Here is a 24,740-nt window from a genome sequence, read left to right on the forward strand (position 1 = left end):
TTAGTGGTGAACAGGTTTAGGAAACCACTTGACAACATAAATTACAAGAGACCAGTAAACCCAAAAGTCAGATTATAATTGAGGAGTGTTCATTTCTCTTGATGAGAACACTAACACCCTCTTCTTGGGCTCCTCTCCTTATTACCTAGGACTGGAGAAATAGATTTTGTAGAGCTTTGTGAAAACGGCATCACAGTGAAAGGCATTGCATAGTTTTGTGGGACATTTCAACTGCTCTGTCATAATATGTAAAATCATATTTCTTGCCACTGGAATGGTTGTGTGACATAGATGGTCATGCTTGGGCTCTCCTGCAGAAATATTTGTGCACTGATTTTCCTTTCTCTGATGACCAGAATCAAATTATAGTTACAGCTCATTTTGCATAAACTTTAATCTTAATTGCCTGAAGAGATTTGGGAGCTTCCCCCAACCATATTGATTACACATTATTTATTTATGAAAACTCTTTTAGGGATGGGTTGTATCCTCCGATCTCACACTTTATGCCAGCTTGCATGTCAGTTTCAGAAAGTCTTCTGACCTTGTCCTTGAATTCTGGAGACGTTTTTCTTTCCATATTTTTATTGGCACATTATATTTATATATAGTGGTGGGATTTATTGTTATATATTCACACATACATTCGGAATATCAAGAAAATTTGGCCAGTATTATTTCCTAATAGTTTCCCTTCCCTCCTCATTCCCCCTGCTCCCTATTCTCTACTCCCTATCTCCCTTCAATTTTGGTGTGTCAATCCCCAAAAACAAATACTGAATATTTTCTCTGATATAAGGAGGCCAATTCATAGTAGGGTTGGGAGGGGGAGCATGGGAGGAATAGACAAACTCTAGATAGGGCAGAGGGGTGGAAGGGGGATGAAGGGAGCAGGGGTTTAGCAAGGATGGAGGAATGTGATGGACATCATTATCCAAAGTATATGTATGAAGACACGAGTTGGTGTGATCATACTTTATATACAACCAGAGATATGAAAAATTGTGCTGTATATGTGAAATAAGAATTATAATGCATTCTGCTGTCATTTATTTAAAAAACAATTTAAAATTTTTTTAAAAAAGAGAATAGATGGAAAAAATTTGGTGTATGTGTGTTGGGGGGAGGTACTAGCGATTGAACTAAGGAGCACTTAACCTTTGAGACACATCCCTAGCCCTATTTTATATTTTATTTAGAGACAGGTTCTCACTGAGTTTCTTAGTGCCTCACTTTTGCTGAGGCTGGCTTTGAATTCATGATCCTCCTGCCTCAGCCTCCCAAGCTGCTGGGAAGACAAGCATGCTCCACTGTTTCCGGCTCACCTAATTTTCTTTAATCCTTCCAACAGTCTTTCAATGTTTCTCATTCTCCTTATGCAGGTAAATAAACAGGATCCTTTGATTAAATGACTTGCTCAAGGTCCCACAGCTGTAAAACCTAGTGTGCAAATCGTAATCTGTTTGAATCAGCAGCTCCAAGCTCTTTTCATTCATCTACTTGGCCTGAAAGAATCCAACTCCAAAAATGGAAGGATGGGCATCAGTTGGACCTAGAAAACAAGGGCACTTTTTTTTTCTTAATACATGTTAACCTCCGATTTTAGATTCCTGGGATAGTGAAAAAGAGCTTCTGCATTTGGTGATTTTTCTACTCAGGGTTTTTCATGCATTTGTTTGTGCTTCAGGAGACGTAGGCAGTCACACCAGCTAATATTTCACATCAGCTAATATTTCACATCAGAGCATGTTTTTCTTTTTATGAGAAGGTAACAATATTGCATGACATGAAAGGAACATGATGAGTAGATGTTAGCGCCACAAAATGGCATTCCAGCTTTTATTTTCATTTCAAACAAGTTCTATTTGGGGAAAATGGAGAAGCAGCCTGCTTTGTTGGAGAAAATTAATGTCCCAAGATTGGGAAGCCGTTTTGCATTAGGATAAGGTTAGGCTGAAATGGTCAGAGCCTCTACATTCATATGGGCTAAATGAGGTAGAATTTTTTCTTTCTCATAAAAAATCTAGGAGGCAGTCCCGGGTTGCTACCATACTCCATGGGGTCAAACTCAGCTTCTCTTTTGACCTTTTGCTGTTGCTGGTCTGGAGTTTGACTGCGGAGGAGTTTATGATGCTCATATCCATGTTCCAGGCAGGAGATTAAGGGGAGGGAAGAAGATGAAGGGCTTCTACTTGCTGTCTTTGAAGAAGACTGACAGAAGCTGCTTCATAATTTTACCTACATCACATCAGCCAAGAATTACTGTTATGAAATACCTCATTGTGAGGGAGACGTACTCTTGATTTTACATGGCCATCTGCTTACTCAGAGATGAAGAAAATGAGGAGTGGAGGGTGTGGCTCAGAGGTAGAGCACTTGCCTAGCATGTGTGAGGCTCTGGGTTCAATTCCTGGAACTGGAAAAGAAAAATGAGAATGACTGTCAGGGGACAGCTAGCAATCTGCCACTAAGGTCATGGAATTTGATCCTTGGCATCCCTACTCTTTCTCAAACTTTGAACATCTGCACCCACTTAATGGACATTTGGCACACACCCAAACCACCAAGTCTAGATAAGGTTAAAAAGACATTCATCCCAATTAGGAAATAAAGACAAACCATAATGTATTACAATTAATGATGTCTTGATTTCGTTTTAGTGAAAGGGATGATACTGTCTGCCATCTTTCGCCAAAAGCATCAATTCTGGAGCTATGAGAGAGAGAACTGGGGCTTCAGGTCCACTTTGTAGATGGCTTCTTTTCTTATCCTTCATTTATTGCTGAATCAGAAAAGCTTAAATTACAGTTAGAAAAGCAGCAGTGATCGATGACTCTGCCTAGTAGTCGGGGAGATTCCAACCAGAGATGGACCTGGAAACTGGAGAGGTTTCTTGCTAAAGGCCAATTTCAGTGTTTTGTTAGAACAAAGTCACACTTGGGAGCTGGAAGGTTGAGTGCTTCATCTTAGGGCTTATCTACCCTGTGATTTGATAATAGTCTGAAAATGAGTGTTTGTGCTTTTACAACTCTTAGATGTGGTTTTTAACTATGCTCAGTAACAGGGCATGTCTCTCTTCAATGAGAGGAGAAAAACCACCAGAGCAAGAACTTCCTGGATTTGAAAAGTATTTTTATTTCACTACCTGTATAACATTTAAATGTTCCCTGTCTCAGTTTCCTTAGCTCTGAGAAATAGAGATGATGCTAGCGCTGGCCTTACATCATGGTTGTGAATATTGTGTTGAGCTAAAGCATATAACCACTTAGCTCAGTTCAGGTACATAATACACCATTGATAAATGTGCATTGTGGCCATTCGTTATTATTTTTAGGTATTTGCAAACTCTAGATTATGTGATTCTTTCACATTTGTCTTGGGAAATCTTGGATGGTTTAGTGCTCATTCTTCTACCTTATCAGTCATGAGCTTTCATCCCTGAAGTGGGGTGTGTTCTGTCTGTTTGACTTACTGAGTTTGTGTACTTTGGGGCCAACACTTAAAGAATAATAGAAATAATCTTCCTTTGCATTATGAGTTTCAGAAAATATCTTTTTATCTTCACTTCAAAAACATATGTAGCTTCATAGTGTCCTTCATTGGGGAAAACGGTCTTCCACATGCCACCTGTTTCTCTACCCAGCACACTGGAAAGGCACAGTCAGAGGTTGTGAGTTGAGATGGTTTCCACCATTATTTTTAACACTAAACCAAGATCAGAGGGCATTATTGTTGAACCAAAAGTGGTCTCTGTGAATGAAGCCAGGGAATGATTTTCAAAAGGACCACCTGCTTGTGCTTGCTGTAAACAGAGTTGGTTCCTTCTCGGCACTGACTTCTGTGCATCCTGCTTCATAAAATACATGGTAAACTGGGTACGGTGGCACATGCCTGTAATCCCAGGACTCAGAGGCTGAGGCAGGAGGATCACAAGTTCAAAGCCAGCCTCAGCAACTCAGTGAGGCTGTAAGCAACCTAGTGAGACTTATCTCAAAATAATAATAATAATAATAATAATAATAATAATGGGCTGAGGATGTGGCTCAATGGTGGAGCACCCTTGCGTTCAATCCCTGGTACCAAAAAAAAAAAAAAAATTTCAGAAAACCTCCTTTCCCTGGAACATGGATATTCAGCAGGTAAATGGAATCAGGAGCTGTGGAGCACTTCTCTCTGTGCAGCACCCTTGCTGAGTCCTGATCTCCTCTGTCCCTCAGTGGCTCTGTCCTAATGTGAATGACACAGCACACCAGCATCTTTCCACTGTGCTGCATGGATTTTATGGTGATTTTCAATAGCCATTTGATGAAGGAATGGCCATCAGTCTGTTCCACTTTCTCTTTGGATATAATATTGGTGATGAATTTTGCAGTTAAATAGTTTTAGAAGTGTCTCACCAGTAATGAGACTTTTGCCAGTTTTTCCTGATTGGTTTTGGTCCTCTTTTATTCTTTAGTGACAAAATTGATTAAATTAATATTACGGCTGGGGATATGACTCAGTTGGTAGAGTGCTTACCTTGCATGCACAAGGCTCTGGGTCTAATCCCCAGCACCACACACACAAAAAAATTATTATTAGAAAGTATTTCTCTTCCTGTGTGTGTTTGGGGAAAAAATTGGTTTCATTTGAGGAAAAGGATGAATCCCTGTTGTGATATGACAAATATTTATAATAGCCAAGGCCAAATGGATTACTCAGTTAATAAAACCTAATTTTCTAATATTCATCACCACAGTTTCTTTCCTTTTCATTTTTGAGTGACATCAACGTGGCACAATCACTTGCTCTGGGATGTAGATTCATGTTCTGTTTTTTCATTGGAGCCCTGCTTAGAATTCTTGTTTATGATATTGTTTTGGGTTGTACTATTTGCATTATTATTTATATCACGACTCTTAGGCTTAGCTAGACCACATGTGTGATTTGGAACTATAACACAGTGCAATAGTAGAACAGAAAAACAAACTTGAACAACGAACAGTAAACACATGTGGATGAAGACAAATTGCAGGCTATTTGCTGCATGCTAGTCAGTGGGAAACTGACCAATGGTTATTAAGAGTGTAAAGCAATTTCTGTGAAAATTATAATTGCTTATGTTTGAAATCTCTGAACAAAATTGTTTCAACTCTTTTTCTTTCCTTCTGAAGTCTCTACACTTCCAGGGACCACACTTTGGGAACACTACCCTCTGGTTTTTTTGATGAGCACATTTCTGAAACATATGAATTGGATATGGGGTGGGAGGGAGCTGGTTCCTAATGAAGTTTAAAGGAAACAAAACCAGAAACTGAAGAACAACAAATCTGGGCTTCTAGAGTTGGGGAACAAGGAATTTAAGCTATGTCCTTACAAGTGTTTCCATTTCTTCCTTCTTTGTACCTTGCAGAATAAAAGCCAGGGATCCATCTTTGTCCGGATACACGCCCCGTGGCAGGTGCTGGCCAGAGAGGCAGAATTCTTGAAGATCAAAGTTCCCACCAAAAAAGTATGACAATGTTTCTCTTGGGTTCTGGGCTTCCTGAGGGCTGGATGGATGTGAATAGTTTGGGATTAGGGCCAGGTGGGATGTGGGTTTTGTGGAATTGAAATCACACTCATCTCCCTGGGGATCCTAAGTATGTGGCCATGAGGTGGGTGGGACAGGGAAGTATGAGGAGAGAAATCTTTCCATTTCAGAGCTGTGTCTGGGCTGTCCTGCTTGAGAAACCAAATATGGCCCATTTTTAATTTCTGTCACAACTCCTTTCCTGCTTTTCTTGGGGTCCCAGAAATGCCAGGCACTTTTCTAGAGTGAATATAGCAATGAGAGTAGATGGCAAGCCATGCTGACTGGGTCAACAGTGTGTAGGGAAAACAGCACCCAGCTTGCTGTGGGGGTACCTGTTTTGGTTCTAATTCTATCACTGAAGATTGTGCAATGGTGAGTTTCCACTTATCTCTTTCATGAAATGGAAGGTGAACTGATTAAAATTATCTGGGATATGTTTTCAACGTGTTCAGGCCAGTGTCCCACCTCTGGGGTTTTGTTTCAGTCTGTTGGCATGGAATGAGGTTCTGGTGTCAGTATTGTGAAGATACCAGGAGGTTCAGCTGCTCACCTGGGTTGAGAGTCACACGGTAGAGATGACATGTCAGGTAGTCTTCAGTTAGAATGGTCTACATACAACTTAAAAATCTCCCCATGGAATTCCTAGGTGACATGTCTCTTTGTGTAAAAAAAAAAAAAAAATCCAGAAGACAGCTCCAAAGAGAAAGGAAGTATGTTTACATATCTTACTTTTTTTTTTTTAAAGGAATTTTAGGGGAAAGGAGTGGTTGTGATTGATTCTGACCACCTGAGATGTCTCTTAGGGAGGGTCCTGGGGCAGATAGTAATGTGGTTAACTGTGGGTGCTCTGTGGATGATCTCTCTCTATTTCACTTTCTTTCTGTCTCTCTCATATTCCTGTAGTGTTGATTCAGAAGTGGTAACAGTTTTTTCTCTTCATCATACTATTATTACCATGATTTTTATGTTTCCAACCATTATTAGAATCCATATTTATTGCATTCTGCACTACCACTTCCCACTATTGGTAGACTCACTACATTCAGCAACACTGTGTTAGTTTTTCATCACTGTGACAAAATACCTGAGAAAAACAATTTAAAGATTTATTTTGACTCTTGGCTTCAGTCCATGGTTGGCTGGCTCCATTGTTTTGGGCCTGAGATGAGGCAGCACATCATGCAGGAAGGGTGTGGCGGAGGAAAGTTGCTCAGCTCATGGCAGCTGGGAAGCAAAAAGAGAGAAAGGGTCTAGGGACATACCTCCAAGGACCCACTCCTTTCAATTAGGTTCCACCCCCTACAGTTTTCACCATCTTCCAATGGTCTGTGCAGCTATGAAATTTCCCATGGATTAATCCATTGATGAGATCAGAGCCCTCATGATTCAATCACTTTCCCAAATCTCTGCTTCTGGAACGTTGCTGCACTTGGGACCCAGGAGTCTTTGATGGACACTTCATATCCAAACTGTAACAAACATCATTCTGATTTACATTGTTGGCTATGCTAATACCATCTTTATTGCCAGCAGATCTACTGTCTCCGTCAAAAATCACTCCTTAAATACTAACATGTGACTGGGCCCTCATGAATCCCCTGCTTAAAAAGAAAAAAAGCAGTAGATTCTGTTCTTACAGATTTATTAAGATGAACCATACCTCAGCGGAATATGGACAAATGCCTATTAAATAATGAACAAATAAAAGTATGAATTTTAGCTACAAGTGTTTTGCCTCTAAAAGGTAAATGGGGTGGGGGTGTTGCATGCTGGAGTATCCACAAGGACTGCACCGATCTTTCCTCCTCAGTCTCCATGCTGTGTGCTTCATCTCCGTTGTCCTCTCATTCCTAATACCAGTGCCCTCAGATGCAGGCACATCTTTGTTCTGGACCTTTGTTCCCCTTCAGCTGACAGTCTCCCAGTCTCCTGGCAATGCAACCCAACTCTGAGCCTTGGGTGGAGACTTCTGCTCCCCTCTGTTGGGCACCTAACTTGGCCAATCCTTTCATTTCTCTTTTGCTTCTCTTTTCTTTCTAATTCCTATATATTCTTCTTCTTTCTTTTCAAAAAAAGATTTATCTGAACAGCTAAATGTTCTCTTAATCTCATTCTATTTGAATGTAGTTTTCTGTTTTAATCTTTGCTGGCTGATCCTTGGAAAGTAGGTGAGCAAAATTCTATATCCCATGACATTTTTACCTCCAAGGATGATCCTTTTGGCAGGGAACCTATCCTCATCCAGCCCCAACTCAGCCTGACTTTCCTCTTTGCCCTCCTCCTCAACCTTCCTTTGCTCTCAGGTTTGCCTTCTCCTTTTCTCTTTCCCTTCCAACTTCCTTAGCCTCCCTCTCTGTTCTATGCATAACCAGTCAGAACTCTGCTCCTCTCATTTCTCTGCCACCTTCTCCTCCTCATTCCTAGGCTCAGCCCTCAGTCATTCCTGTCTCTGGTCTCTGCTTTGTCCTGTCACAGGCTCAGATCTTCAGAGCCTAGTTTTGCATAAAGGACATATTTGCCCTCAGAGGTTCAGTGCCCCTATACACCAGCTATTTGGAACTGACCATCTATAGTTTATGTTAGACCTGAATTTGTACATGAGTCACATGAGTCGACATAGGCAAGGACATATTACAAAGCAGCCATGTCTTGGTTTCCCTCCTGCCTTTTTATTCTGGCGGCATAAGGTAATGGAAACTGCAGTGAACAAATCTTCAAAACAGACTTTTGCCCTTATTAATGTGTGATTTGGAGATGTCACTTTCTCTTTCAGAGCCTCAGTTTCCTCATCTGTAATTTGGGCATAATAATACCTGCCCCATTCTTCTCTAGGTCATTATAAGAATCCAGTGAGTGCTGTTGAAATGCTGGGGTTTGTCATTGTGTCTGTTTTCTCAAACATTTTTATGTGTACACTCAATTCCTAGTCCCCCAGTCAACTTCCTTCCTGACCAAATAGGCAGCCAACACTGCTGGAGCTCTGGCTGTGCGAAGTCTTTGGAGAGGCACTGAGGCTAAGGAAATAGCTCAGGCCCTCAGGGAGCTGATAGTCACAGGGTGATAGGAGGAGTACACAGACCCAGACTTCAGAGCAGTGATCAAATTCTATGTCAACAGCAGCCTATCAGCAGAGCACAGATTCAGTCTGTCAGTCTGGTGGATTAGGGAGCCTGGGGTGAGGCTAAGCCTTGTCTTGCTCGTACAGGCTGCAGATATAACAGAAAAGACTTTCCCCAGTGTTTGTGGGTCCCAGACTTGACACAGGTGGACTATTTTGGCATCCTTCTGCAGGTTCAGCCACATGGCCCCAGATCTTCTATATACTCATAGAATGCAGTGGCTTGTAGTTGATCTCTCTTTGGGCATTTTAAGCAAATGAGGAGGATACAGCTTGGGTATGCTGGGTAAGATGCATGTGTTTGTAAAAACTAACCTGAAACTCTGATCCCAGTGTTGCGATGTGGGCTGACTTCTGTATCTGCAGCGAGAGAGGGGCATGGAGAAGGAAGGAAGGACAGGGTAGTCTGTGGAGGGCCAGCATTGGGCTCAGTGGCATTTTCACTTTTTCATTGGGTTTGGGATGGGAGTAAAATGAGAACAAATCACATTTGCAGAGAGCTGCATTCTAGCGGGTAGAATGTGAAGGAAGAATGAGGCATGTGTTGGGATCAGTTAAGCATCCTCCAAGCCAGTGGGGTTTGGATCATAACCCAGCAGGGTCCAGAGAGACTGAGAAGACGGGGAGGAAATCACGAAGTCGATCGCAAACCTGGACAAATCCGTGGTAATGCATCCAGGGACTCAGAGTCCTGAGCATAGAAATTAACTGGGAGGGAGAATCTTGGAAGGAAGCCTTTGTTTTCCAAAAACAACAGCAAAACAGCCAGAATTTTGTGAGGGACACTCAAAAGTCTATGCACAGGAGGGTGGGAAGGCCTGGCCTTTTGGCCCGGAACAGGCTGAGAAGGTTTGAAACGGGTGTTTCTGGGGCAGGTGCTTTCGTACTCCTCCTAGATTGTAGTCAACAGTGATGTTTCTTTCTCATTCACTTGTTTACTTGTATGAATGAACACCCTTTTTTTCCACCCTTGACATCTACATTCCCCAAACCCCTAGATTAGCCCGAGATTGGCTGAAGGGTTGATAGTGGAGGCTATTAGATGGAACTTTCTTGTCAATGAAATCATATTGATCCATCCAAATTTGGAAGAAAAGACATATGACATACCTGGGATGGGTGAATATCACTTTTGCTCAATCTGCCAGCTCTGTTCACTGTCCTGGGGATCCTGTAAGGACTTTGCCTATGTATCCTTTGTGTGCATGAAAATGCTGTCAATTTCCAGCAGGTTATACGTCTTTAGGAATGCAGTCTCAAGAGTCCTGCACATCTCCCAAACAAGAGTAATAATTATTTTGGAGGCCTGTAGCAGGGAGCAGTGTAGGTATGGGTAGAAGGCTTGGCATAGAAGCATGCCTCACATGATAGCCACCATTATTACTGTTGTTGCTGTGTCGTTCATAGTGAGGCTTTTTCCCTTCTCTCTTTCTTCACAGCCAGCATCTGCAGCACTGGGGGAAACAGCCCCTGTTTCTTTATTCTGCCAAGGCAGCCAGAAGCCCAGACATGGAATCTGTGGGAAAGCAGGGACAGATGGCCTTTAGACTACATCCTGGGGGATTTCTGCTTCTCAAAGCACGGGACCTTGGGACATTCCTAAACATGATGGTTCCATGTGCAAGGTCTGCAATGCAGTCCCCAGGAAAAGCCAGCAGGAGCACTGCTCAGGCCCTGCTGTGCAGGAAGGAGAGCTTGAAGTCACCCATTTCAAGGAAGAGAGAGCAAGGGAGAGAAAGCAAGTGTGAGCTCTAACGGGGTCCCTGCCTTCATGAACCTAGCTTTATTTGGTTCATATCTTAGTTTTTGTTTTTCCAAAATGAGACTCAAGATGGGTTATGATGAAAAAAAAATGAATGTGAATCGATCATTTAGAAAAGAAGACAAGTGAAAAAGAATCATGATTGGGGGAAGTGGGAAATAATGATAGTAGAAATTAAAAGATAAGGTGGTGGTGAATGTCTATAATCCCAATGCCTTGGGAGGCTGAGGCAGGAGGATTTCGAGTTCAAATCCAGTCTAAGCAAATTAGCAAGGCCCTAAGCAACTCAATGAGACCCTGTCTCTAAATAAAATACAAAAACATAAAAAGACTAGAGATGTGATGTGGCTCAGTGGTTAAGTGCCCCTGGACTCAATCCCCAATAGCACCTTCCTCCAAAAAAAAAAAAAAAAAGAAAGAAATTAAAAAATAAGGGTGAATGATGCACATGAATCAAAATTTCATTTCATTCTGGTAGTAAAGCAGAGGAAAGACTATGGCTCACATCATCTATAGAAATAAGTAGCTCATTTGTCAGAAGAGGCAAATATTTTTCTGTTGCTAGAATATAATTTTTATCTAAGGGACTATGTTTTCAGCAATAAGTTCCTATAAGGTTCTGGAATGTTCTTCATATGGCCACTTCTTAAGCTAAATTTGCATAAAAACTGGGGAAGAAATGTTAAGCTATATTTCATGGTAGGGTGCTGTATTGCAAAGCACTATATGCAAATTTCTGATGAGCTTATGTGATTAAAAGACTAGAGCAGAAATGCCACTGGTGCTTTAATCTCCCCTGTGGAACCCATATTTTGAGATATTTGTATCTACTAAAATTGCATTTATTAAAGAATAACTCATTGCCTCCTTTTCACTCGTGGAAAATACATATAATTGCCATTAAAGATTTCTAATTAGTTTGAGAAAACCCATGTTTCCACACTGACCTGATACAATTCCAGTTTAAGCAAAGATACTTGATGTTTTAATTAGCTTGAGTGTCTCCTTAAGAGGAAATCTTAATTCCATTAAGATTAATAAATCATTGGAAATTATTCTCAGAAACATGTTCCTACCTTTCTAGGGATTATGATTTGGTAGCTATGGTTTTGCAAAAGTCTTGCAGGAAGGCCATCCCCTGGCTCATGTTACCTACTGTGCCTCAGGGTCTCTGCTTGGCCAGGGCCACAGCATCTCTTGCTTCACAGCATTTGAGGATTGTATTAATCAAAGTTTTCCAGAAAAACGGGTGAGAGAGAGAGAGAGATAAAGAAATGAGATTATAAAGAATTGGCTTATGTGATATGGAGGCTGAGAAGTTCTAAGATCTGCCATCTGCAAGCTTGATTCCCAAGAGAACCAGTTCCAGTCCAAGTCCAAGGGCCTGAGAACCAGGAGAGCTGATGGACTTCTTGTCTGAAAGTCAGCAATCTCAACACCCAGGCACTGATGTTTCCATTCAAGTCCAAAGAGAGAAAAAGGTTGCTCTCCCATCTTAAGGCACGCAGGTAGAAGAGTCCCCTCATAAACATCTTTTGCTCTATTTAGACCTTTAACTGGTTGGACAAGTTGCCACACAGGAGTGAGGGCAATCTGCTTTATTTAGTCTATTGATTCAAATATTAATCTCATCCTTAGACTCCCTCATAGATAAACACCAAAGAACGTTTGACTAAATATCTGGGTGTCTCATGGCTCAGTCTGATGGGCATATAAAATGAATCCTCACAAGACTTGTACTTTTAAAGTCCATAACAATCTTCATAAAGGAATGGATAGTGGTAATCAGTAAGATATGTTTAGGTCCTAACTTTGTAACCCATGAATGTGATCTTATTTGGAAAAAGGGTCTTTGAAGATCTAGTTAAGTATATCATCCTGGATTATATATATAGCCCTATATCCAGTGGCTGGTGTACTTATGGGAGAAAGATAGAAAATGATTAGAGAGAGAGACAGAGGTTGGTGTGAGGCAATACAAGCCCAGGGATGCCCGGGGCTACCAGAAGCTACAGGAGGCAGGGAAGAGTTTTCCTCTAGAACCTTCAAACGGGATACAGCCCCACAGACACCTTGAATTTAGACTTGTGGCTTTCAGAGCTATGGGAGAATAAATTTCTTGAGCCACCCAGCTTGTGACAAGTTATTATGGCAACCCTAGGAAATGACTACACCTTTTCTTTGGGCTGAAAGCAATAAGCAAGCAATCTCATGGGCTCATTGACTTGCTCTGCATTCTTGGAATCCACTTTTCAGCTTCTGAGATGACTTGGAATAACCCTCTCCACTCATTGCCATTGGGCTTGGGGTTGTAAGGAAGGATATTTGTGCATGAATCTTCCTGCATGACCTTGGCCTTCATGAATACTTCTCCGCATTTCCTTCCTGTTTGGAGGAGGCAGGAGGGTCTGGGAGAGGCTCACCATGGCATGGGTGGTAGAAGGAGATCCAGCATGGCAAATATCAGGAAGAGCTGTTTATTCAATTCAACAAGGATTTTCCCACTGATAACCTCTATTTTCAGAGATAATTAGTGGTTTGATTAAATAAGATTTTCTGTCTTCTTAAGAAGTATCTTCAAATAATTCACAATTTTCACATTTGACTTTGAGAAGAAAGGTTCATAAAATCACTTTTAACAATGTCAACCCAAAGTAAGTATCTTAAAGTTGAAAGATTTGTAGTAATAGTTCATATGTAGATAATAATTGAATTTAATATGTAGTTAATGCTTCCCATGTGCTGGGTTAATTGATCAGAGCATTATGTACATTATTTTGTTTCTATCTTCAAAACACTATGATGCAGGCATTAATTTTAGCCTCATTTTATAGATGAGGAAACTGAGACTCAGGGAGGTTAAGAAACTTTCCAGCTCACACAGCTTGAAGGAGATAGATCCAGGGAATCAAAACCATGTCTATATGACTCCACAGCTATGATTCTGCTCTGTTACTTTACTAAAAATCCACAATTGGACTTGAGGTATTAGGTGACGTGGTTTCTCAAAGGATATTCTATAGAAAAATAGTCTGTTTTTACCAAGAACAAACTCAAGAATCCCTAATTATTACATTTTACTTGAACAATTAGAAGTTCTGAGAAGTCTTACAGTAAGAAAATGGTTTGTTGTTCAGCCTTTTTCCTCCTGAACACCTATTAATATCAAATGTTATTAATAGATAATGTTAGGCAGAACATGCTCTGTGGAATTCTGTCTTAGATTAAATAATCCTGGGCTGGAAGAGGCTACATATTTAATTTTCTACTTTTTGTTGCTATGGACTAGCTTGGTGAATTTCTTATCATTCCTGGATTACAGTTTTCTTACCTATAAAGTAAGGAAGCTGGACCCTCAATTCCCTATCATAGTTTTAAAATGCTGTGGCCCACATATAAACCAAATGACAATTTGTGAATTTGTGACCCCCCTCCCATTATTGATGTTAGAAGAGGGACTGGAGGACTTTTTATTATTATTCATAGTCTGATTGTGTACAAATATTTAAGTGCAAAAATGTTCGTATCTGCCACATGTTTAAGCAAAGTCATAAGTGAGGAAGTACATTTAGCCTGTAGCTGCCTATTCTGCATTTGCAGCTTCCCAGTATCCCTAAATCTGGTCACACCCCTGGGTTTTCTCTGAGTTTTCCTACCCATGCTGGACTGCTCCCTCCCAAACCATGTCTCTCTGTGAAGCATATATTGTGTTCCCTGATACAGATTCTTGTCAAAAGCAGAGTACTTTCCTCTTTTTTTTCCTATGGGATGGAGCCCTCTCAGGTGCTTTAAATATTTATCCCTGGTCTTAGAATGTTCTCTCCATGTTTCCTTGAATAAACAAATACTACTCATCCTTTGCATCTCAGATCACTTTGACCTTCTCCTTGACCCTGTTTTATTTCTTCAGCTTGAATTGATCTCCCCTTTTCTGGGTTCTTAATCAACGTACAGTTGATATGTGTCTTATTCATATCTTTAACTGTTTGGGGTACCTTCAAGTGTACCATAAGTTCCCTGGGAGTTGTAACTATATATTATATTTCTTAGGTGTTCCCTGCAACTTTAGAATGGTGTTCCATAAATAATTGTTGCTCAATAAATACTAGATTGATTGGCCCCGTGGTGCCAAATAATTCTGGTTTTCCCATCCTCACGACCTTCTTTTGGTCATGATTCTCAGCAGAGTCCCTCAGCATAATAATAGAGGTTTTAGTTTACAGCTGTCTACAGTCATTATGAAATTCAACAAGCAGTCACCCTCACTCCCTTCTTACCCTGACCAACTTCTTTTTTTGTCAGGTGACAATTTAGTTACTCCTTGGAACTATTGTGATACTTGAGTAAATCTAGGAAATAAAGATTAGGAGGAGCCGTGAGTTTTATTAAGGCAGTGAACATGTAGTCTTTGCCATGTACTTAGCCTTCAAGATACTTCTCTGGACATATTCTTTTTATTATTATCATCAATAATTTTTAAACGAACCAGAACTGTAGCTGTTTACATAGGGCTGGCTGGCTATCGGTGGGGGCCTTCCTCTTGTTGTCATTGCCTGTTCTCAAACATTTGTTTTTAATAGAGGCACAGCTGAGAGGGTAGGGTTTACATTTCATATCTTTATGGGCTTTTTGGTGCATGCTCTTTGATTACTATTTAAATAGGGTGGAAAAAGTGCAGAATGCTTTGACTTTTTATTCCTTTGTTTTCTGTAATGCTTCTCATCTTCAAAAATCAGAGAGGAACAAAATTGATGGCACCTAAGTGTTGTGGTTCCGGGGACAAAACTGAGATGGCACAAAGCCATGTTCTAGACATGCAGACAGGCCTGGTCAGACCATGTACAGGACTTGGAATGGATAAGCCCGACCCAGGGTTCAAGGACAATGAAGTTAAAAACATGAGAATGTCATAGGAAATGAATTTTAACTTTGTTGTGTTTAGACTTACCATGGGGAAAAAAAAATAAGATCGAAGTTGTGGTTTTCTTTGTTAAAGTCTTGTCTGTCTGAAATGGAGAGCGTATGCCAGTTGGGAATGGCTGGGGCCTGGTCCCTGGACTCTCCATTCTCAGCTGGTGGGCTGAGAATGGAGAGTGTGGGTAGGCTGACCATTGAATCTATCATCCAAACTGGGGCAGTTTTGAGAGTGAAGGAACTGTTAGTAATAATTATGCAGCATAGCAGTAATAAGCCAAGACTGTCCTGAGTCCCTGGGACATACAGTCACCCTCCACCCATAAACAATATGGAAACAGGGTCCCATCTTATCCATGGCAGCTCCAGTGGATGGGTGGGAAGGAGCTGGCATAGAGGACTGGCAGAGAAACAGGCAGGAACAGTCCACTGCCTGCACTTGAGCTTATGGACAGAGTTTGTACCTCATAACATCCTGTCTTGCTCACACAGCTCCCAAGATTTGGTTGTTAAATTTTCAGGAATTTTGAAAACTGGTTATTAAACCATTGGCAGCTTGGAATTGACTATGGTGGGAATATTTGCACTGTGGAACTCAGCAACTGGTACTTATCCTCACCGCCTCCCCACCTGCATCCACGTCCCCAGGAGGCTGTTCCACACATACCAGCCATGGGAATGGGAGACTCCAACTCACAGTGGGGGCAAGGTGGAGCCTGTTGTCGTTAGACTCTTGCCCTGGTCACCAAAGGGCTACTGGTCAGAGGAGGGCCAGTAATGACAAAATGTATGTCAGGAACTCTGAATGGATTCTGTATTTGCTGCCTTGAAAGCAGAAATTAATTCCCCACTGCTCCTCCCACCTGCTTGTTCTGCTCCAACCACAGAACCACAGAATTTGTTGTGCCTCCGGATGCCAAGCCTGTTTCCCTTAGGGTTTTTCTGCCTGCCTTTCCCTCTCTCTGTTAGACCTTGTCTTGATACCTTCAGAACTTGCTCCCTCACATCTCTGGAGTCTCTTTTCAAATGTCCCTTCCCTCAGACAGGCCTCTCCTGACCATCCTGTGTGTAAAATAGTCACATACCCCCTTCCACTCTCCTTCCTCTTATTTTTTTATTCTCACACTTAGCACAACCTAATACTGAGTCATGTTATTTGTTTCTGTTTGTTGTCTGTATCCCCACTGCATTGGACACATGAGGGCAGGGATCATGCTGTGCTGGATATGCAGCACCTGGAACAGTGTCCCATACAGACCAGGCCCATGGTTGACAATGAGTGAACAAATGAGTCACACAACCAGATTTCACCCACTGGGAGAGGCTGGGTGGCTTGCCAGAGGGATGCTGAGATGAGTTCTGAGACCCTATCCAAGTGTGCATCTGGTAGTACATATACCATTTGTAGCCATCCTTAATCTGGGTTCTTAGTAGCCTTTTCAGTTGACAAAAAAATATTTAAGAAGTCTAGTTATACCTGGGATATGGCTAGGTTGAGTATAAGAAGCCCTAGCCCTTTGATTAGTTATATTTTCCATCTATCCATCATTTATCTTCATCTATTCACCCACTGATTGATTGATCCAGCCATCCATATATTCATTATCCACCCATTGATTGATTTATCTACCCATTCATCCATCTGTCTGTCCATCCATCCATCTATCATCTGTCCATTCAATGAAATTTATTTGGCACCATTATGTACCAGATGCTTTGTTGATGGCTAGTTGTACGGTAGTAACTATAACTGTTCCCTGGTTTCCTGTGGCTTTGGTATGGCATTGTATGGCTAGTTTGAATTGGGAGGCATCCATGGATAAACAAGAGTGGTGTATGATGAGAGTCAACTAGAGGAAGCTCATTTAGATGGGTGTGGGTGAAGGCACCATCTGAGCGGATCCCTGAGAGCTGGGGAGAGTTTGGCAGGTGGGGAGGGTAGGTAAGAACCATCCATAAGAGGGAATGACCTGTCCTCAGGACTAAAGGTCTAAAACCCCTGGCTTGTGAGAGGAATTGAGGGGAGCCAGTGTGGGTACAGCACAGTCTGTAGGTGGGGAGGTTGGGATGGAGGAGGAAGGCAGGAGGCATGTCTCCTAAGGGGCCTTGTCAGCCATGTAATTTTAAAGGTTTGGATTTTGTCCCAAAATTTAAAAGTCAGCAAACATTCATTCATGTGCAGAGGACATGTTGACAACAGAAATACAAACCATGAACAAAGACAGAATTAGACAACAGAGAATGTGCATTTTGTAAGTACACCACTGTCCACATCCAGTGTGGCTGCTGACTGGAAACTTACCTGTAGGCAAGGGAGTGGCTGGCCTCTTTCCTTCAGGTGCCCATGGAAAGTCTCCCTTTTGGCTGTAGGTTGCAGCTGCTCTTAGCGGCTCCTGCTGCTGTTTCCATTTTGACCGGTGAATGGCTTAACACCCACTCCCATGGGTAAATGTGCTATGGGCAGTGAGCGAGGACAGATGTTCAGTGGCATGGAACTCCTCACGTCCTGGTTCAGTGCCTGTGTGTGTTTATCTCTCAGGCACCAACCAGAGATGAGAACAGTGGATGAGTTCTGCTCTATCTTTGCTCCTCCCTTCTTTAGCTCCAGAACCTTCTGTCTTTGTCCAGCTGATGGCTTGTGGTACACCTTCTATACTGCCCAATATCTCTGTGTGACTGAGCCTTTTGAAATTAAAAGGGAGGAGAAAGGGATGAGATAATCTTCAGATCAACCTTAACTCCCGAGAGGCCATAAACAGTAACAGTTGAACCTCAAAGATTCAGGAACTGGTGTGGGAGCAGAGGAAAGCACAAATAAATAAAAGAGGCAGCTAATCTGGATTAATTTCTGTTAATACCCATGTTCCCAGCTCAGGTACACCATCCATCTTTATCCCTTGCCTGTATTCTTTCTGCAGGGACAGGTTCTTTTAGGCTACTGTGGATATAAGTGACTTGTGGACCATCAGGATTATATCGTTTACATCTTCTGTTGTTACACCTTTTCCCTGATGTTTGGAGTCACTCTGGCTCTCTAAATGTTCATGCATCATTGGGCATGTTAGTAAAACTTTCTATGTCACCTCAGTTTCCTTGGCTGTAAAATGGGAATAGTGTCATATACACCATCCAAGATAAAAATCATTGTACTCTTGTTTCTCTGCCTACCAGAAACGCACATGATTTTAATGTAGAGAGGAAACAAATCAGTCTTTAGACCACACTGCTCTGCCCCTCTGGAGGGGAGAGGCTGAAGGAGACAAGGAGGAAGAAAAAAGTAAGGAAAAAAAAAAAGAGAGAAATTTCAGTAAACCCCTCAGACTATGACAGTGAGGCCAAAGTGAACTTTTATGAGAACCACATTTAAGCCCGGGAATAAAAAATAAGAGCAACATACTTTAAAAATTATTTATGATTTTAAGCACATGAAAGGCGTATCATGTACCCAGGGAGGGCATAATGGGGAACAGCTGGCTAACATGTGTCTTGCCATTTCTGAGGATGTTCATGATTCTCTGATGTCCAAGAATAACAGTAATAACAATGCCACTGCTGATTGTATTAACAATAATAAAGGAGATTGGGGTGCCTCTCTGGGTCCCTTGCAGGAGGCAGAAGGAAAGCTTGGGCTGCTGGGTTTGGTGGGGGCTGAAGGAGGAGCTTCCTTCTCGTGGCGCTCTGCCAAAGATCAAAGGGCAGAATGGCCAAGGAAAGAGCCCTGAGGAGGAGCTGGGAAACCCGGGTTCCAAGCCTGGTTTTACCACTGACTCTGGCAATTCTCTGTCAAAGCCTTAGTGCTCTTTTCTATAAGCTGAGAAGCTCGCGCGGCCTGGCCTGTCCACCTTGCAGAGCTTTCAGGGTCCCCGGTGAAATGCTGCCCACGGAGGAGCTAGACACAGTGGGCAGGCAGCAGGGGCGATTGTCATCCTTGTGCTTCTCCAGCACTTGGCACAAGGAATCACCAGGCTTAGGACCTGACTTCCAGGAGGTGCTTGGAAAGGTTTGTTCCATGAATAAATGTTTCTTTTTCATTAAGTATTGGAAGTAATAGAATGTTAGATTTGCCAGCACTTTAGCCATTTAATCCAGTTCCCCCTTTTATGACTTGTTAAGTGTATCTGGAGCAATGCTTACTCGAAGGTTAATTAGCCGCCCCTACTAAGTAAACCTGAGTTCATCCAGTGTCCCCTGAGTTATGGAATTTTCCTATCTGGCCAGGGTGAATAGGTGCCATTCCCAGTCCTTCTAGATTGTTCTTTCTCCATTCTGGGGTAATTTCTTCACATCCACACTACTGAATACTCAAGGGGGACCTTTTGCAGATTATGGGGTTCTCTGGGTCCCTCTCTTCTCTTGGTTACCCTGTCCTATGAATTTTAGTCTCCTTAATCTCCCCAGAAATATAGCTCTGTCTTCCCAACTCAGGGAATTTGCAGGGCTCTCCCTGTTTCCTCTTCCCCTCCCAAGGCAGGAACATGGAGCAATCACAGGGTTCACGTGTGATTGATTACTGTTATTCATCATTGCCCTTCTTTGCCCGATGTTTAGGATCTTGAAAACCATCATCTCATGTATTTTGTCTGGGTTTTTTTTTTCCCAGGTGAGAGAGTAAATCTAATCTGGCCCTGTTACTCTCTCAGGCTAGGGAGTGGAAAATTTCCAGTTCTTTACTGAGAGGTGAATAAATAAAGGGGAGAGTGTCTTGCCCATAGTTACACAGCTAGTTAGTATCGACAAGAACCAAGATGCAGGCCGTTCACTCAGAATGTATTACTGTGTAATTATTCGGTGTGAGGCACATAGGGAGCTGTCCTTGCTCTCTAGAAGTCCATAGTCCTTTGGGGAGATAGGCCAATAAACTAAGAATTAGAGACAGAGAAGTGAACCATGATAAATTTCATGATGCAGGTATTCATTCACAGGGTACCAAGGCAGCGCAATAGGAAGTGAGTGGGCAAGGAAGCTTTCCTGGGAAAATTGATAGTTAAGCATCCGTAATGAAGGAGAGGTAGGAATTATCCAGGTTTAAAAAAAGAGAGAGAATGAGGAAGTTTCTACCAAGGCCAATCATCTTATGATTGCTCATTATTCAGAAATAAATGCAACACATACAAAGGTATGGAGGTAAGAAAAGGGTTCCTTGCCTTCCAAACCTGGTGTCGCGATATTGTACATGGAGACATCTACACGTACTTTATTGTGGGTTTGTATCTGACTCCATTCCCCAGAGAGCCCTTGAAGTCTGAGAAACTTCTTTCCACCCTAAATCTGGTGAGACGGTTCCTGTAGGATCTTGTTTGGAGTTATGAAGTAGATGTTACCATGAGGTATCTGGTGGGATCCAGGACTTCACACCCCTGACATTTTCCAGAAGGCAGATGATAATAATACCTTCAGTGTTTTGGAGCATCCCCCATCAAGAAATGGTCAAAATTTAATCAGATTTCATTCCTGGTCCCACTAAAGACATAACACAGGAGCCCACTGCCTTTAACTCATTTCTCTAAGCAAGTTCTGCGAGGTTCATTGCCAAGTTGAGGCTCAGGAACTGCTTGGAAGTCCCAGCTAACCTTCTGCCAGATACAGCCCTGAGACAATTGCTGGGTCATAAATCTGCACCAACTAAAAGCAGGCATTCCTGGTCCCTGCTGTGCTGGGCTCCTGAGTGCCTTTGCACCTGGTGGGGACAGGAAGGGAAGCATTTTAGCCAGCCAGAGGCTTTAGGTTTTTGGCTTTATTCCCCTGCTGGGTTAGTTTCTACCAAGGCCAATCATCTTATGATGCTCAGACTTCAGCCTGGACTCCTGCAGTGACATAACCATGGTTGTCAATGCCGTTTCTCTAGTGATTTATCATTCATCCAAAGACAGGGGACATTTGGTGTATCCTGCCTTCATGGAGATTATGGTTTAATGGGGGGGGGCAGCTAGAAATTAATCAAATAATCTCTCAAGTAAATATAAAATTAAAACTGTGCTGAGTGCTTTGAAGGAGAGGAACTTGGACCCATGATATACCATGAAGGTGGGATTTGACCTTGTCTGGAGGCCAGGAAAGGCTTTTCAGAGGAAGTGACATTTGAGTGAGGCCTCAAATGTGAATGGAGTTTAAGAAGGGGGAGGGAGGAGATGCAGCATATGGAGGGCTCAGTATGTAGGAAGAATTGAAAAGGCCTGTGGCTACAAAGGAACAGGGAGCAAAGGACTGTGGGACAAGTTAAATATGGGGATGTCTATGGGGTCCCATGGGCTATGTTAAAAAAATTTTGTCTTTATTCTATAAGTAACGGGTAACCATTGGAAACTTTTTAATGGGAGGCAATATGATTAGATTTTGCCTCAGAAATATCACTCTGGCTCTAGTGTGGAGGTGAGTAATGGTACAATTGCCAGATAAATTATATACATAATATAATACATGATGCCCAATGTAATAGTGAGCTTTCCTTCACTATAATAAAATACCTGACATAAGCTAATTATGAAGTAAACAGAAGTTTATGGATCTGAAGGTTCAATCCCAGATGCAGTGTCTCTATTGGTTTGAACCTAGAGTGCATGCTCATGTCTCAAGCTAGGAGGGAGGGGAGAGAGAGAGAGAAAAAAAACAGGAAGAGTCCCACAATTCTATTCTGAGGGCATGCCACTAATCAGTGACCTAAGAGTATCCCAATAGGCCTCATCTCTTTAAGGTCAATAGTACCACCCGGGGATGAAGTCTTTACATGTGACCCTTTTGGGGACACTCATCCAAACCCCAGCACACAATTAATTTTAATTTTGGATAAACAATGGATTTTTTTAGTGTAAACACATTCCCTCTGCTGAATGGAACATACTAAAAATATTGTTTTACTAGGATAATTTTTTAGTGTATTACATAGGACACTAACAAATGTTTATTGTTTATCTAAAGTTCAAATTTAACTGGACATTTTGTGTTTTTATTGTTAAACCTGACAGTTCTAAGTGAGAAAAGATGTAGGGATTTTAATCATTGCTGTAGCTTAAGGTTCCTTAGACCGGGACATCAGAGATGGAATTGGAGAGATGTGGACGAAGTAGAAATACCTTTGGTTGGTCCAAGTCTGTCATGCCAAGGTATGAAGAGGACAGTCTACCAGCTTCATTTATGCTCTGAAACTTTAGTTTCCACTCATAACATTTAGAGTAGAATGGCTGTGGGTTTGGTTTACACTGTAGTTTCAGTGCAGGGCATGTACTTGATTGTGCTTGCCCCAAATGACCTTTAAGCTATGTTCTGGAATAGTAGAGTGGTCATTTCCCCACCTTTTCCCTCCAGAACCAGAGATGCCTGAGAGGTGAGCTTTTTACAATGCAGAGTGTGAAGGAGAGATTTGGCAGGATCTTTATAACAACCAAGAAAATATTGTAAGTTTCTCAGTGTTCTCCTCCACGATATCCACATTTTGGCACATGAAGCAGTAGCACAAAGCAGTTGAGAACATAGGCTCAAGGTCCCAATGATTATTAACTGGTCTGCACTGTCTGCATGATCTTGGCTGAGGTCCTTCAATGCTCTTGGCTTTGCAGCCTATCTTCAAGATTAGCACTAATGTACATTGAGAGCCAGACACAAAGGAGACCCTTATGAAGAAGAATAGTTTATTTCTAGCCATCTAGAAGTAAACAATCCCCTTATTTCAGAAAACAGGCTCCCTCTTCTTACACAGACTCATTCAAATATTTTCTCAACTCACAGGTGTGTTTTTTGCCATGACTGTTTGCTTAATTCCTGTTGCCGTGTGCAGCAGGATCTTCATCTGCTGGCCTCAGTTTGCCCTTCTGCCATGACTGTCATATTCCCCATGCTCCAAAAAGTTGCCATGTGTTCATCAGCTTTCCTTTATAGTATAATAATATCTGAGCTAATCAACTTACAAAGAGAAAAGGTTTATTTTGGCTCATGGTTTTGGAGATTTCAGTCCATGATTGATTGGCCCTGTTGCGTTGGGCCTGTGGCTAGGCAGCACATCATCACAGAGTGTTTGGTGGAATAAAACACACACCTCATGACTGGGAAGAGAAATAAGAGGGAGGAAGGGGACAGGGTCTCCAAATTTCCTCCTAGGGCATACCTCCAATGACCTGAAGACCTCCCACATCTTAATGACCTAAAGACCTCTCTACCTCTTAGAGGTTTCATCAGCTTCCAAAAATGCCACACTTCAACCAAGACCATTCATTATATGGACTTTTTGGGAAAAGTTAAGGTCCAAACTATGGCAAACTCATTGAGCCTCCTGAAATCCAACTTAAATTCCTCTGCTTTATTTTTGTCTTTCTGCAATGTCTTTGCTTATATCTGTTCAAGCTTTATTCATTAAAAGTATCTACAAGGTAATTTTAATAGAAAATGAAGTAAAATGTGTAGAGAACAAGATAAACGTCCATTGCTGGGTAGATAGCTAGACAAATTATGATTCACATTTACTGTGCAATATACTATGAACTCATGAAGACAGCTCTAGATGTAAAGAACAAAATTATAATAAAAAGGAATTTACCCCATCTGCTAAACCCAGCTGGAATGCATCCCCTCAGAAATGCTTTTCTGATTCTTTAACTGGATGTGCTGCCTCTTTCCCTTGAACCCTCAAAGCTCTTTGCAAATATTTGATGTATTTTATCTCAGCCTAGCTCATAAGTATTTTGTACATGTCGTTTTGCCCATGTAGATTCCAGCAACTTGAGGCTATCATGATAAAGCAGACTTTTAAGTCAGAAGATCTGGAAGTTGACCTTTGTTCCAGTTATCTATAGCAGGATGACAAATCAACCTCAGCTAGTAGCTTAACACTCATTGTATTATATCTCATGACTTTTGGGGCAGGAACTTGAGCAGAGGTAGGCTAGGTATCATATGGTATCACTGTTCCATATGGTATCAACTGAGGTCATTTGGTGGCTTGGAGTCCAAGGGTCTTTACTCTCATGCCTGATGCTTAGTAGGGCAGCTTGAAGCCTGGGCCTCTGATCCTTTTGGAACTCCTTTATAGATATTTTACAGCATGGCTCAGGGCTTCAAGGGATAAGGCAGAAGCAGCTGATTTTAAAGGATGGAACTGGCATAGTCTACTGTACTCTACTGGTCAAGTGGCCATGAAACTCACACAAATTCCATGGGGAAGGGTGGGAATAGAGATGCTGCATCTTGAAAGGGATTTTTTTTTTTAATGTGTGGCTGCTAGATACAGTGCTGCATACCTATAATCCCAGCAACTCAGGAGGCTGAGGCAGGAGGATTGTAAATTTGAAGACAGCCTCAGTAACTAAGTAAGAACCTATCTCAAAATAAATGGATAGGGGATGTAGTTTGGTGCTCCTGGTTCAATCCCCAGTAAACCCCCCCCCCCAAAAAAAAAGTGACCA

The 24,740-nt window shown here is 41.9% G+C and overlaps 1 protein-coding gene across 2 annotated transcripts in view; it reads left to right on the plus strand.

The window, feature by feature from the left end:
* Positions 1 to 24,740, plus strand: part of Ano2 (anoctamin 2) — a 331,044-nt gene that overhangs the window by 58,722 nt on the left and 247,582 nt on the right. For both annotated transcript variants that reach the window (XM_026403278.2, XM_077798741.1), the window contains one exon: positions 5,393 to 5,491. In XM_026403278.2, the coding sequence (XP_026259063.2) occupies positions 5,393 to 5,491 (99 nt within the window). The remainder of the gene's footprint in view (positions 1 to 5,392; positions 5,492 to 24,740) is intronic.

The sequence above is a fragment of the Urocitellus parryii genome, chromosome 5 (genome assembly GCF_045843805.1).
Source record: "Urocitellus parryii isolate mUroPar1 chromosome 5, mUroPar1.hap1, whole genome shotgun sequence".
Taxonomy (NCBI): domain Eukaryota; kingdom Metazoa; phylum Chordata; class Mammalia; order Rodentia; family Sciuridae; genus Urocitellus; species Urocitellus parryii.